Source organism: Mizuhopecten yessoensis, unplaced genomic scaffold (genome assembly GCF_002113885.1).
Source record: "Mizuhopecten yessoensis strain PY_sf001 unplaced genomic scaffold, ASM211388v2 scaffold4823, whole genome shotgun sequence".
NCBI classification, from domain to species: domain Eukaryota; kingdom Metazoa; phylum Mollusca; class Bivalvia; order Pectinida; family Pectinidae; genus Mizuhopecten; species Mizuhopecten yessoensis.
This window is the reverse complement of record NW_018405739.1, coordinates 430,239-446,701: the sequence shown is the minus strand read 5'-3', so window position 1 is coordinate 446,701 and position 16,463 is coordinate 430,239. Positions and strand designations below refer to the sequence as shown.

Below are 16,463 nucleotides of genomic sequence, written 5' to 3'. Positions count from 1 at the left end.
GGGGTAGGGAACCTAGGGCCACCTACACACCCGCCGCCATAAGCCACACCTGGCTGACCTGACCAACTCCACCCAGACTGACCTACAGAAGGGCCAAAACCTGTAGGGCCAGTAAAACAAGCCCCACCAGGGGAGCAGCATGCACCGGCAAAACCAAACGCAGCCGCGCTGGCACCTACCATAGGAAAACCCGGGGAGGAGGCACAAGGGATAGAGCTGGGAGCATAGGTGTTTACACTAGTGCTCACACCACCGTAAAATCCAGCCAAGGCTAGCGAGGCCGAGACATCACTTACCACCGGACCGGACAGCAAATGCTGCACAGTGGTGGACGGCGTGCTAGACGCTATCACCACGGTCGGAAGCCTCAAAAATGACCCCCAGGACAGCGCCTTTGAGAAGGAGGAGTCTCCATCTCAAATAAACAAACCGTCAAACGCGAACACGTGGCCGGAGCCTGGTCGCAAAATAAAGCAAAACGCTAAAATTAAAACAAATAAAGTAATATAGTATAAAGGATACAATATATCGGTACAAACAACGCCAGTAGCAGTTGGAACCCCGTAGTAAGAAACCAGTAGTAAACACGGAAGGCTAAAGGAATTATGAAGTAGGAAGCATGGCTTCGTGTCTGATCACGTGCGTGAATACTGCCGTCTGATTGGTGGGTTTTCCAGGGGTTCCCCATGGGGGAAAAATTCTTAATTTACGTATGTAAAGAGCCAAGTAAGGTTGGAATAGGCATTATAATGACTGGGGTAACGTATTTTGAAATAGAAAATACATGCTCAGTGCTGGGACATACCATTACTCGCCCAGAGATACTTTTTCTTATATTTCCCCCCAAAAAATATTGCTAGCCCCTCTTTTGCTGGTCTCTGTCCCCAAAGAAAACCCTTTCAAAATGTTATGATAGAGTAATATATATGGAAGTAAAAAATGATATACATGTACTCGTACTACAATACGGAATGAACTGTCTCGCTCTATATACTACTCCGACGACTGTCCCAGGTAGCAGTATACAGTAGAGGGTTGTGGCCATGCGTGATATTTTTGTTAAATGGCTAACCCTTGTATAATGATATGTAAAAAAATATAAAAAAAACTGTACTAAAATTGGTAAAAGCATGATGAAGTGGGCTATGTGAGCTTCCCCTTTGTAAAAAAAAAAAAAGAAGATTTTTTGGGTACGAGAATAAAATTTTGGCCATAATCCGAGAGGGTGGCTGCACATGAAAAGCTAGCTTTACATCACACAACGCAAAATTGCAAAAAATCAAGTTTTACAACTTTACAGGGACCCAGATAATTCTGCAACCAGGTAAGTAATCTTTAATTTCAGACAGAACTTAGGAAAAAATTACTAGCTGCGGGGGTCAAATTTTGGGTCAAAAATAGCAATTTTTGGCATTTTTTGGTAATCTTTGATATGGTAACCATGGTTTTCACACAAGTGACATACACAGAAAAAAGATTTGTATACACTTCTCAGTACTTTATATGTATTGTAAATGTAATGCAGTTTACAAATATATATACATGTATACATGTGTTATGTAGGGTAAATCCGCTGTGTTTACATTTCCTCGACATGTGCCTTGTTTATCAGAGTCGGGCCATTTTTACTGTACACTGCTACCCCAGTAATATTCCTAGCCCCTTTTTTGCTGGTCTCTGTCCCCCAAAAAACCCCTTTCAAAATGTCATAATAGAGGAATAAGAAAGTAAAGAAAGATATAGTCATACCACAATACGGAATGAATGGTCTCGTTCTATATAATACTCCGACGACTGTCCCACTAAAAAAGGTCCATTTCTAAATAATTTCTGCCATAAATATTCATAACCCGTTTGTTGATGGTCACTTGCGTGGCCGGAAAGCCGGCTATACCAGGAGGGGAAAACCCCTCCACCGAGGCGCTGAGCAGTACACCCACGGTAGGGAACGTTAGGGTAAAGTTAATGCTGGTTAGCTTGACGTATTTCAGTGTTCCGGGAGGGGTGGTTTTCACCGTTATAGAATAATTACATTTACCTATAGGCCTTAGTTTACCACGTGGGGGCTAATATATATAGGTTCACTCCACTTCATTCTTTCCTCTACGCTGTAGGTTTTGTTCTGTCTTGTATCATATACTATACTGTTATTGATGTACGTATTGTTTGCCATGTTTTAACGGCTACCTTAGTCGTGTGATATGTAATAAACGGTAGTTAACTTTGAAACAAGGTGTTGATTGGTTTATAACTCGGATACTCCTCCACATCTGACGGACCTGTGTCTGACTGTACAAACGGACGCAGTGGGACATTCTTGGGGATTGCCACCGGTCAGTTTGTCGGTAGTTTTGGGGAAAACCTAAATTACTATACGATCACTTTCATCTACCGACATTGGACAGGCTCTCCCCACGGACGTCACAAAAAGATATTCCTAGCCCCTTTTTCAGATTAGTTTCTAGCGCCCTGTTAATGAGAATATTGTATTAAATCTGAAACAAAATCATCGCTTCATATTTGGCGTTCTTTGGTTTATTCCCCTCGACTGTACAATGCTGCAAGAACGAAGGAGTTCTTTCCCTTTAAACGATGATCACATGGTATGAAAGAAATCCGAGGAGTTCCGAAAGACCAAGAAAGAGGTATTTTGTTGGTTTTGCCAATATCCCTAATGGGACGATGCTAAGATATAGCCACACTATGCAGTACACATTTAAACCTACGCGTAATAATAATAACAATATACAACATTTATATAGCGCCCTATATAATTTGTCTTTAAAAAGCAAACAATGACAACTATGCTACACAAAAATGTATTGCAACAGGTAAAGAGGACAAATACTGATGATTATGACTACATGTTTTTAAGAGAAAATATGTGAGTATTAAGTGATGATGATATGATGATGATAACGATGATGATGATGTCAGAAGATGATGATGAGGATGTCAGAAGATGATGATGAGGATGTCAGAAGATGATATGATGATGATGTCAGAAGATGATATGATGAGGATGTCAGATGATGATGAGGATGATTGATGTAAAACAATGATGATGATGATGATGATAACAAGTGATGTCAGATGATGATGTCAGATGACGATGCTGATGATAATTATGATGATGATGTCAGATAATAGTAATGATGATGACGCTGATGATGATGATAGCAACATGTCTCATGTGAGTGTAAAGAACAATTTACAAAACTGGTTAAAACTTTATGAACAATAACAAACATAAACAAAAAACAAACAAACAAGCAAACAGAGAATAAAAGTACATTGGAAACGTACAAAGAGAATAAGAGCAAGGTGGCCCGGCATTATTTTACTTTTGATATTATGCACATGTAATGTAACTTTAGTACAAAAATAGTCATCCCAAATTCTTGGTTTATTTCCTTTTTGATTGAATGAAAAAGGGAAACATTACATGAAATCATCAAGGTTTCTTATCAATACTAGTACTTACCTTGTACTCACCATTTGAGCATATTCTGAACAATTTAAAACATATTAGTTTGGAGAAAAGTAAAAAACAGAATCCTTACCTTGATTTGGCGGGGTCGATGGGCATATTGGCAACATCTTGGGCTTTGTTGTCATACTTTTATCCTTTGTTTTCCAAATCTTAATGGCCGTACAAGTTCTAGATGTATTTAGCTCCAATGCTTCCTTTATTCCACTTACTATTTTGTATTTCTGATTGACTTTTATTTTACTCTTAGTATTAAATGAAAAGAAAAATGTTATTTGGGCAATAAACAAGACTGCCATAACACATGTAGCTACTTTGATAGACATTGTACGTCCACTATCACAGCCTGCCATATTGTGTTTCATATATCGCCTAGTGTTACGGATCTCATACACTACACCTAGGATGCACTCAAGTTATGAACGCATAAGGTAAAGCGTCACCGCGTAACCCCAGTATCAATATCTGATACTTAAACTACTTCTAAAAATATATAAAGAGTGTAATAAGATGAATAAAGAAATAGTATGGTAGCTGTAGCTGCTATTATGTGAGAGTTGTAACTATGTAACAAATAACATAGAAAAAAATCATCAGTGTTTTAAACAGGTTTTACATGTATGGATCGATGTATGTATATATTCTCCTAACGTACTCCTCCATTTTCTTAGTTTAAAAACATCAACTATCACTATGGCCACCCGAGTTCTTAAATACATAGTGATAGCTGATGTTTTTAAATTTAGAATTTTAACACATTTGACCTCTGTGACCTTGAAAGTAGGTCAAGGCCATTCATTTGAACAAACTTGGTATCCCTTCATCCAAGCATGCTACTGGCCCAATATCATGACCTAAGTGTCAGCAATAGGCTAGCAATGGGTGGTATAGGACCATAACAACATTACTTTCAGGTTTAAAAGTGATCTTTTGTAAGTGAAGTTTGGTAAAAATCTGTTAAGAAAGGGATTTGATAGTGAAGTTTGATAAAAATCTGTTCAGAAAGGGATTTGCCAGTGAAGTTTGATAAAAATCTGTTCAGAAAGGGATTTGCCAGTGAAGTTTGATAAAAAATCTGTTAAGAAAGGGATTTGCCAGTGAAGTTTGATAAAATCTGTTAAGAAAGGGATTTGCCAGTGAAGTTTCATAAAATCTGCTCAGGCATTATTGTATTTATCCTTCAATAAGCCCAGGGGGGCAACACATATCCTTTGACTCAAAGTAGGGGGTTGGCTTATTAGAAAACAATGAAATAACACCTGTTGCAATTTATACTAAACTGCAATAGATAAGGATGAGCTTATTACCAGGTATGGATTCATTGACGGATAAATACAGTAATATAATGTACATAACCAAATCTGTATTCATGCATGTCTTGGAACAATACATTTTCTTAAGTTACAGAGCATAAAACAAACAAAAGTGATTTCACTTGAAAGCTTTGTCTGTGTAATATATATTGGCAATGCTAGTATTTTATAAGTCTTTGCAAGGCCGATGATTCGTTCAACATGAACACGTTTGCTAGATATTTTTCTGTCTCTGAAAACAACTTTACCTGTTGTAACAATATGTAGTTATTATTGCGTTCCGCTATTATCTGTTTACCTAGTTCTGATACTCAATCTGCAATATGTAACAACTCTGTATATCTGTAAACTGCGTCTGCGCGCAGACTGTCGTCTGTTTCCGCCTAGCTGAATACACGATGTTGAGTTGACGTCTGGTGTTTTGTTTGATTCCTTGAAGCTACTCTACAGCTCATCGATGCTACTCTAAAGCGCATCTAACATGGTGTCAGAACTGTAAGTGACGTGGTATGCTCTCAAAACTGCCACAACATAACTCTATTTGAGTCTGATCGCTGCTCGATCAGTTATCTCAATATCTGTTTGGTACGTTTTTCTGAAAATGGTCGCTCTTGAAAGGCTTCCCCCGCTAGGGAAATTTAATTTCGACTCGAAAAACAGCACTAACTTAGCCGATGACTGGAAAAAGTGGAAAGAAGAATTCCAATTGTTTGCAGATCCTGCACTTAAAGATCAGCAACCGCTCGAACAACTCAAAATGTTCAAGTATCTGATAGGATCAGAGGGCCGCGGGGTCTACAAAACTTTCAACTTCGATAAAGAAGAGAAGGACAGAACTCTAAAAATGGTTGTTTAGGCATTTGATAAATACTGCCAACCTAAAAAGAATGAAACTGTCGAACGATTCAAGTTTAACATAAGGGTCCAGGGAGATGAAACTCTGGAAAAGTTTATCACTGATGTCAAAACACTTGTTCTCACGTGCAACTTCGGTGATTTACAAAACTATACCAAAACTAAGACAGTCATTTACGTGAAAGACTGTTGAGAACTACTGACTTGTCTCTTGACAAAACATTTGAAATCGCGAGAGCTGTCGAAGTGACAAAACTAAGTGTAAGTACACTCGACAAGACAGGAGGAGTGGATCACACCGTCCACAAGGCTCATAAAACTCATAAGAAAAGGCCCCAGGTACCTGTATCTAGGTGAAAAGAAAAAAACTATGCGTTTGAGTTTCCGCCAAAGGAGTGTTACTACTGTGGACAAACACACGAAATGAGGAAAGAACGGTGTCCAGCTTATGGACAAACATGTTAAAAGTGTAAGGGTCACAATCATTTCCATTTTAAGTGTGACAACCTTAAGAAAGTGTCTAAACCTACACCACAGCATACACCGCATCGGGGTCGGGCTGATCACCGCTTACAAAAACGTGTCCACTTAGTCGAGGATGAGTGCGAAGAAGGAGACTATTACTATGAACTGCTCAATGTTGTTAATGAAGAAACCTGTAACTCTGTTAAAACATCAGGTGAGATCTTCGCAGCTCTGGACATTGGTGGGAAACGTGTTAACTTCCAGGTGGATAGTGGCGCGACATGTAACATTATCTCGAAAGAACTAGTTCCGCCACACGTGAATGTGAAACCCACAAAGAGCATACTCAAGATGTTCAACAAAACAACACTCACTCCTATGGGAAAGTGCCAGTTAGAAGAACAGAACCCTAAGACTGATACTACATACTCGGCAAACTTTATAGTGTTAAATCAGACCTGTGTACCGCTGATCGGTAATACTTTGATGCAGGACATGAACCTAGTGACGATCCAACATCAGAACATTCTGAGTGTGAAACACGCTGTCAAAACCGATACAAAACCTTTCACAATGTCCGACATTGTAACTGAATATTCTGATGTATTTGAGGGAACTGGAAAACTTGAAGGAAAGTATCACTTGACAGTGGATCCCGATGTCATCCCTGTTGTACACCCACCACGTAAGGTCCCCATTGCTCTGAAGGATCGCCTGAAGTCGGAACTGGACAAGCTTCATGATATAAATATCATCACTCCCGTTACAGAACCTACTTCATGGGTGTCAAGTATGGTTATGGTAGTAAAACCGGAAAACCCCCGGATATGTTTAGACCCCTCAGATCTAAACAGGGCAATCAAGAGGAGCCACTACCCGCTTCCAACGATTGAGGACATTCTCCCAAATCTCAGCAAAGCTAAATGCTTTAGTGTTCTCGATGCCAAGAATGGCTTCTGGCACGTCGAACTGGACTACGAAAGCTCACTACTGACGACCTTCAATACTCCATTTGGAAGGTACCGATGGCTGAGGATGCCATTTGGCATATCTTCCGCTCCCAAAGAATACCAGAGGAGGCAGGACCAAACTGTAGAATGACTGCCCGGTGTTCACAGTGTCGTAGATGATATTCTGGTCTATGGGGAAGGAGATACTGATGAGGAGGCTGTCAGGGAATATGATAGGAAACTCCTAGATCTACTAAAAAGATGTCGTGAGAAAGGACTAAAGCTAAACAAAAAAACACTCAGGTTGAGGCAAAATGAGGTCCGATTTGTTGGGCACCTTGTCACTGCGTGAAAGCAGTCGCGGAAATGCCGGAACCGACGGATGTAGCTGGCGTGCGTCGTTTCATCGGTTTTGTGACATATCTGAGTAAGTTTCTGACCGGCCTGAGCGACGTTTGTGAGCCTCTCAGGAAACTGACTCAGAAGGATATGGAGTGGTGTTGGCTCAAGACCCACTCCGATGCTGTTAGTGAAATCAAAAGACTTGTTACTTCACAACCCGTACTGCGTTACTTTGACCCAGAGGAGGAAGTGACCCTCCTGTGTGATGCGTCTGAGAGAGGACTTGGAGCTGCTCTGCTCCAAAAGGGTCAACCCGTCGCGTTCGCGAGTCGCGCTTTAACTTACGTCGAAACTCGGTACGCACAAATAGAAAAAGGATTCTTAGCCGTGGTTTTTGGACTTGAAAAGTTCCACCATTATGTCTATGGTCGACACGTCACTGTCCAAATTGACCACAAACCGCTTGAAATGATCATTCGGAAACCGCTACTTTCTGCTCCTAGGAGGCTGCAGAGGATGTTACTTCGTCTACAGACTTACACATTCTCGATCACGTACCATGCCGGAAAACTCATGTATCTTGCCGACACTCTCAGTCGTACTTATCTTACTGAGGGTGACATTACTGGAACGTTTGGCTCTGATGGGCTCACTTACCAGGAGACAATCAATATGGCGCGTGACATTCCGATCGAAGATACACGATTTCTTGACATACAGCGCGAGACCGCGAAGGACGACACTCTACAGGCGCTCCAGGAAGTGATCCTTGAGGGATGGCCTGTTAAATACTCTATGACTACGCGAGAGGTAAGGCCGTATTTCCATGTCCGCGACGAACTCGTCATACAGAATGGGATAATATTTAAAGGTGAACGGGCCGTCATACCGCTTTCGTTGCGTTCGGACATCAAGTCCAGAACTCATTCGTCCCATAACGGTACCGAAGGATGTCTCAGGAGAGCTAGAGAGACTGTATACTGGCCGAATATGAATGCCGAGCTCGGTGATCATTTTAGTAGGTGTGAGACATGTCGTACCTACGAGAACCGACAACAGAAAGAGACGCTCATATCTCATGATGTACCAGAACGACCTTGGTCCAAGGTCGGATGTGATCTCTTTACGGTTCACGACAAAGATTACCTAATAATTGTTGACTACTATTCGAACTTCTGGGAAGTCGATCATCTTACTGACACGAAGTCATCAACCGTTATCAGAATGCTGCGTGCTCAGTTTGCTCGTTATGGCATTCCCACTACCGTTGTAAGTGACAACGGGCCACAATTCAGCTCGTCTGAATTCGACAGATTCGCGAGTGAGTGGGGATTCGAACATCTAACCTCGTCGCCGGCGTACCCGCAAAGTAACGGGAAAGCAGAACAAGCTGTTAAAACAGCAAAGCGACTAATGCGTCTGGCAAAAGTGTCAGAGACAGATCCGTATCTGGCTGTATTGGATTTCCGTGACACCCCTACTAAATCGATGAAGAGTAGTCCAGCTCAGCGTGTAATGGGTCGACGTACACAAACTCAACTGCCAACGAAGGCAACCCTACTCAAACCGCAGATTCCGAAATCTGTACCGCGAAAACTGGAAGCGATGAAGGAGAAACAGGCGTATAATTATAATCGCGACGCAAAAGATCTAAACTCGCTTAGATCAGGTGACATTGTTCGTATCGCACCTACGCAAGGTCTGAAAGAGTGTAAACAAGGGACTGTTCAGAAAGAAGTGTCGAAAAGATCGTACACTGTCGAAACAGGCTCTGGTAGAGTTTTGCGTCGTAACCGTCGCCATCTCCGGAAATCGGCTGAGGTCAAACAGTAACCGGAGATGCCCCAGGACGAGGTCGCTTGTAACGAAGTACCTCAGGGTTATCCACCGACTCCGAACATTGACATTGCCAAACATGTCGTTATCGCTGCTCCGATAAGCCGCAGTCCTCAAAGGAACCCGTCTCCGCGTGCTCCGGTGACCGTGTCGAGATTTGGCAGAAAAGTGTTTGAACCTGTCAAACTCGATTTGTGACTGACTTGACCTATTTGTGAAACATGATCCAAAGTAGTTTCATGTAAAAGTGTTTAGTTGATTAACTTTATTATTGACTGTCAAAGTGTTAGTTAATTATTGACTGCCAAAGTGTTCAATTTATTATGGACAATTATGAATGAACAATTCAATATTTTCTCAAACAGTGAATGAAACTTATTTCAGTTTCTATAAGTCTTAAACTATATACAACTAGTCAGATATTTACAGTTTAAATGCATGAGAATAATTTTATTATAGTGAATGCATTCTAGTCAGAAAATTTAGATTTTAGTTTCTTTATAGGAGAAAGGATGTAACAATATGTAGTTATTATTGCGTTCCGCTATTATCTGTTTACCTAGTTCTGATACTCAATCTGTAATATGTAACAACTCTGTATATCTGTACACTGCGTCTGTGCGCAGCCTGTCGTCTGTTTCCGCCTAGCTGAATACACGATGTTGAGTTGACGTCTGGCGTTTTGTTTGATGCCTTGAAGCTACTCTACGGCTCATCGATGCTACTCTAAAGCGCATCTAACACCTGTCATCCTGTTTTTATTTCTAAAGAAAGTAGGAATATTGATGGTTATATCTCGAACAGCAAATAAATCCTGTACATTAAATCCCTTGTCTGCCATAATAGAATCCCCTGGGTCATAAATGGCTGTCAGATTGCTCCTTTCAACAATTTGACGATCACTGACCGACCCTCCATATGCAGGGGATGTATGACACTAATCCATCTGGAGTTGTCCCTACTAACACTTTAATTGTGTTCCTATTTGTGTATGTTGAATAAGTAGACAGTTGGGCAACAGAAGGCCTAGGTTTTTTCACAGGGCACTCTGTTCCATCAACAGTTACCCTGGTAGTAGGAAACTTGGACCGAAAATCAGTTGGACAAAAATATCTAACAAGATCTCGTTCAGGCCACCATTGTATCTCTTGCCATTGTCGATACATAAAATTGACCCAAGTAATCCAAATGTAAGCAACGGATGTCTCAGACATATTAAACAGACGACTAAGTTCAAAATTTGTTTTGTTCTGTCTTAACTTAATTAAAGTAAAAAAGAGTTGATTTTCAATAGAAACATTTTCTACCTTATTGTACAGGTAATTCAGATGATTCACACCATCACCCAGACATGCCAACACACACTTAAAATCTTTGTATGAAGAGAATCCTGTATAAAACATGGTTCCAGCAAATTGTATAATGTGCAAAAGGGGTCCTCCTTAAAAGCGTCTTCAACAGACAATAAGCGTCTTCAAGTGACAACACGCGTCGCCAGACAAAATCCCGAATAAAGTAAGCGACTTCAGAAGATTTGTTGTTAATATGACTATAATTTTTTAACAAATTTCAATTTGATATTTGAAAAATTGATCGAGTTATGATGAATTGAATTTTACGATCTACGGCGTGGCACGTACGCCTGTGTGTAACAACATGTACGTTACAGTTTAGAAAGCGTCGCTAGACAATATCTTTAAACACTCTTACTAAAGTAAGCGACATCAGAGGATATGTTATGAATAAGACTTTCATTGATATATACTCCAAATTTTAGCTAAATATATGAAAAAACGACCGAGTTATGATGAATTTTATTTATACGATTGGCAGCGTGGCACACGTGTGTGAATTGAACTCCACAGATCGTGAAGCGTCTTCAGACTTTAGCTTTAAGATTAACCTATAAAGTAAGCGACATCAGAAGATATGTTTTTCATATAATTATTATACACCTGTGTGCCAAACTTCAGGTCGATATTTGAAAAAAAATGACATAGAAATGACGAATTGAATTTTTACGATTGGCGTCGTTGCACACGTGTATAAAGAAAGCTACAGATCGTGAAGCGTCTTCAAACTATATCTCTAAAATTAATAAAAAAAAAAAAGGAAGCAACATCAGACGAATTGTTATTCATATGACTATAAAACACTTTTATACCAAATTTTCAGTTTGATATTTGAAAAAATTGACCGAGTTTTCGTGAGATAAATTTTACGATGTACAAGTATGAAGATTTACAGCGCATTACACATGTGTGCACACATATATAAGGACTTCGCATATCTGAACACGGCCACCCTGGATTATATTGCTGTGTAAACACTGGTATAAAGTTTTGTTTGTTTTATTATTTATTGTTTTCCTCATCAGAATGGATAAAAAATGTCAGTTCCATGGATAAAAAAATTTCAGTTCCATTCTTTGTAGAATACAACACCGCTACGGACTCTTAGTCCATAATATATACTGAACAAAAAAAGAAACGCACAATTAAATTATGCAATCAATAGCCTATGATATTTTGGGGAATTTGTACAAAATTTTATATCAATATGAAGGGACAAGTCTACTCTTTACAATACTGTAGAAGAAAAGTCTGTGTGACGTCACTCGTGTCATCAGTAGTTCCTCAAAGTGTGATACCCGCGAAAACAAAATGACACTTCAGTACCTGGTGTGGGCACCTTTTGCACGAATCCCTGCACGGATTTCCTATGCATTGAATTCATGAGAACATCTATTCGCCTAAAGGGAATGTTGTTCATTCTTGTGTCAATGCTGCGATCAACTGGGCGCGGTTAGTTGGGAAGTTTTGACGTTTCCTAATACGCCTGTCTAGCTCATCCCGCTATATGGGGGCCCATTCCAGAGGCTGAACGTTGTTTGCCGTGAGAAAAACACGACTTACTCTGGCTACATGCGGTCGAGCATTGTCTTGCTGGAAAATTAGGTTATGACGTCTGAGAAGTGGAATGACATGTGGTTGGAGGATCTGGTCTCTGTATCGAACGGCATTGAGGTTTTGACCCAGGACCACTAAGGGGGATTTTACTCCATGGGAGATGCCTCCCCAAACGATTACAGAAGCCCCACCGAATCTATCGCGTTCAACCACGCATGCGTCGGCGAAACGCTCACCGCGTCTGCGATATACCCTTTTTCTTCCGTCTGAGCGATACAGACAGAATATAGACTTGTCAGTGAATACCACACGCCTCCATCGACGCATCCCAAACCTATTCGGGCCATGTCTGCGCATACAGTCAAGACGCACTTGCCGCCTCCGTGGTGTCAGAGGTGGCCCGCCATAAGGTCGGCGCGCAATGATTCTCTCGGCACGCAAGCGGTTCCTGGCAGTTTGAGGACTAATGGATCTGCCATGAGTTCCTAAGGTATGTGACGCAGTCTCTACAGCAGTCTTGAATCTGTTGCGCAAGTGCGACAATCGAATCGACCTGTCTTGTCGTGCGGTCGTTACACGCAGACGACCGCTCCTGGGACGATCAGAAACTAATCCAGTAGCACGGAAACGTGTACAGACACGGTTAATTGTACACGGGCCAACACCAAACTGCCGTGCGATAGCAGTTTGGCTTTGACCATCCATCAACATCGCAATTGCTCTACCCCTCTTAATTTGCATTAAGCGTGGCAACTCAGGCAATGCCGAAATCAAAATGCCAACGTGGAAAATTAATGTGGCTGAACTTTGAGTATCCGTTGAGATTATTTGTTTGAAAAACTCCAGCTTGGCTTGATCACGCCGCGTGATTTGGGCTAAAGAAGCTCACAGAGTCACACAATGACATCGTCACGCTTGGCTGATTTTAGGGTAGATTGTTGAGAAGGGAGATCGTTCTTGATGTAATACCTGACCAAATATTCCATTATTTCCTTACAGCTAAGGTGTACTGCAGGGGGGGAACTTTGTGTGTTTCTTTTTTTGGTTCAGTATATGTTCGTCATTCGGAATATCCTTTCGTCATTTTCTACGAAAGCATAGGCGAGGTGTTCCGAATGATATGTTCGTGTGACTATATCTATGCAATGTGTTTAAAAAACATATAAATACTGCTTTTTTATTTAACTTATAAATAAAAATAAGATAAAAAATAACTTTTAACAAAGCCTAAAGCTTAATACCGTCGGTATTTTCATATTTTTAGCGATTCCTGCGGTATTGTTAACAAGTAAAAACAAAAGTCGGTTTTCTAGCACATGTTTTTAACTTTTAGAGCTTTATCAAATGTTGACAATTCCCGCAAGACAACTAAGCTTGAAATTTTGCGCATGCGCGGCCAGTCACCGGTACCAACGACCATCAACAGTATTGCGATTTTTGCATGCTGATTCAGCTTTGGAACTTGTGAGGTTTAACGCTTGATAGTGTATTTCATTATTTCGAAATGGTTGTTTTTCAACCTTTTAGACAATCATTTTTCTACGTACACCACCCACGGACTTAGACTTAATCTAATTACGTGGTACATCATAGTATTGAGACTGATGAATGGTATAAAGTACATAAACCCTGAATTCGATCGGGAACTTCATAAGTTTGAAACTTGATCATGTGATTCATTGATTTGCAATTGTTGTTTTTCAATCTTAATTGTTGGTAAAATCTTTTCTGACCAATGTGTCAAGCAATATGTCTCGATACGTCCGTGTTCTTTAGGGGCACCATCTGGTTTAAATATTAAGTAATATAGACGTCTTATTGTTAACGTAATCAATTATACCATCACAGCAGGTCAGTGAAACAATGTTTATACAGCAATATGATCCGGGCTGGCCGTGTTCAGCTAAATTCAAATTCTTTGTTTCATCTTGAGTATATACATCTCAACGATTCAAAGGAAAATTTCATTATGTACATTACAAATCAGCACAGGCTGTAAGATACAATCAGCATATGGAATTTATGATTTAAATACAGGTGTTTTTATGAAGTAAGAGCTTGCAAATCAAGGAAGTTAGAAGCCAACATAGTAGAACGTAGTAAACATGCATGATATATGAACTTCCCCAGGTTAGTTAATTCTTTGACATTACCGGTTGATAATAATCTGATTAATTTATAGACAGAGGGATTAACACGATAATATAATTTAATATATTTACTTCGTAGTTCGCTGAAGGAGGGGCATTTTAGAATGAAGTGGAATTCGTCTTCTATATCAATTTTAACGAAAAGAACAAAGTCTTAAATTATGAGGATTTTTTCTATGCCTTCCAGTTTCTATAAAATGATTTTGTGAAGACAGTCGTATTTTGACAATTGCTTTTTTGTACTTTACATGAATAGGTTTACTTAAGTAAGGTTGAAGGCAGACATAATCAATAATATGTTGATACACCCTGCACTTAGACGAGGTGGAGAAAAATGTCTCACAGTCTTGTTTTAAAATATCTAACAATCTCTGTTTTGCTAAAACCAAAAAATGATGAGTATTAAAGCTATCCTGTGCTTGCCAGTACTCCGACATACCAGTAGAACAGAGTTCTTGTTTAACAGATGCCACCTAATTTTTACAATGTGGGTTCGATTCACACTCATTGTACATATCTTGATAACATGCATTTAAAATACAGTTGCTAGAAGTCAATAGTTTACACCAGTACTTCAAAATTCTAATTTTCCTCGAAATGATAAGAGGATGTCTACACAGTTCGAAATAGATCATTGCGTTTGGTGTAGATTTTCGAACTCCTAAAATATTCTTACAAAAGTCTAGATGTAGTTGTTCGATATCGGGCGCTTTGTGTAAACCCCACACCTCGCAAGCATAGTTGGCTACACTGCCGACATATGTGTCAAAAAGTGACAACAGTGTGCAGAAATTTAACAACATAGATTTACATTATCTTTTAAGAGAAAACTGAGCTTTCCTACCCTGTGACGCTAATTGTTTCTGCTTTATATTAAATTACCATTATAATTGAGTTTTACCCCCAAATAAGAAAAAGAATTTACAGACTCAAGTGTGACACCATCATATTGCCATGTTTCATTTGCATGTAATACAGCCGATTTTCTGAAAACTACAATTTTTGTTTTTTTCAATGTTAACTGTTAGAGAGCAACTCCTAGTATATAGTAACAATTCATCTAACATGTGTTGTAGGCCGTCAAAACTTTCCGAGAAAAGCACCATATCGTCGACGTACATTAGTAAAAATAACGACAACTCTTGTAGTTCTAAAGGTTGAACACCACTGTTGAGGAATTCCATATCACAGTCGTTTACAAACATACTAAGCTATACGATCGAAGTCCTAGGTACATGTAGACATATGTGACATACCGAGAGCTTCATACGTGTACTCATAAAACTTAAATACCTAACGATAACTCGGTAATTAAGCCCCCTGAAATCCATCGTTTCTGATTGTACAATGTTGTTAATGCATTTTTTATAAAACTGTTTTACTTCACAATATAGCCGTATATTTTTATATATTGTGTTGCATAGATGATCTCCAAACCTTGTATGTACCAGGTATATATTAATTGGTTTTTAATGCATATACTTTCTGTTGATATGTATATTAAATGTTCATTTTAGGGGAACTAAAGGTGAAACCTGCACTTGACGGGGAGGAGACTGATGTGAGACTATTTATGAGAGGGAAAGTCTTTCCTGAAGGTCCTCGAGAAAGTGGTGATAAAGGCCAGGGACCTTCTCTGCCTACACTAGATGTAATTAAGCTCATATTGGTGATATATCCAAACAAAGGAATGATGACATACTGTGTTTGAAATCTACTTTTGAGACTAATAGTGCATTTCAGTGACTATTCAGTCCATTTGTACTGGCCTAAGGACGGTCTTTCTGTGGATGTACAAGTTTTCTAGGGTTTTCATCATGTCAAAGTGTTTACTGGATGTAGAAAGTGAGGCCAAAATGTGTAGAGATGTGATATGAGTATTGAAATTTTCCTTGGCCAATAAAATGATGGGAAAATGAACAAAACATAACTTGTTATTTGTTATCTACAAAAAACAACAACAGTATTGAATATAGGAATAACATATTCTGTGCCTTAACTAAGATGCCTGTTTTATTTTCTGAAAACGATGTTTAACAAATATTTGAGAAAAACAATCACTAAATTAAAACAACAAGATTTTGAAGTTATTTATTCAAATGAAAAATGGTACTGTTGGAACAAGTGACCTCATCAACCTCAAATATTTATAA

At 39.5% G+C, this 16,463-nt stretch overlaps 1 protein-coding gene across 1 annotated transcript in view; it reads right to left on the bottom strand.

Annotated features, from left to right (window-relative positions):
* The window catches only part of LOC110449812 (beta-1,4-N-acetylgalactosaminyltransferase bre-4-like), a 22,433-nt gene extending 18,606 nt beyond the window's left edge, over positions 1 to 3,827 (bottom strand). The window contains exon 1 of the mRNA XM_021496909.1: positions 3,564 to 3,827. Coding sequence (XP_021352584.1) covers positions 3,564 to 3,816 — 253 coding nt within the window. The 5' untranslated portion in view covers positions 3,817 to 3,827. The remainder of the gene's footprint in view (positions 1 to 3,563) is intronic.
* Between the last annotated feature and the right edge of the window lie 12,636 nt (positions 3,828 to 16,463).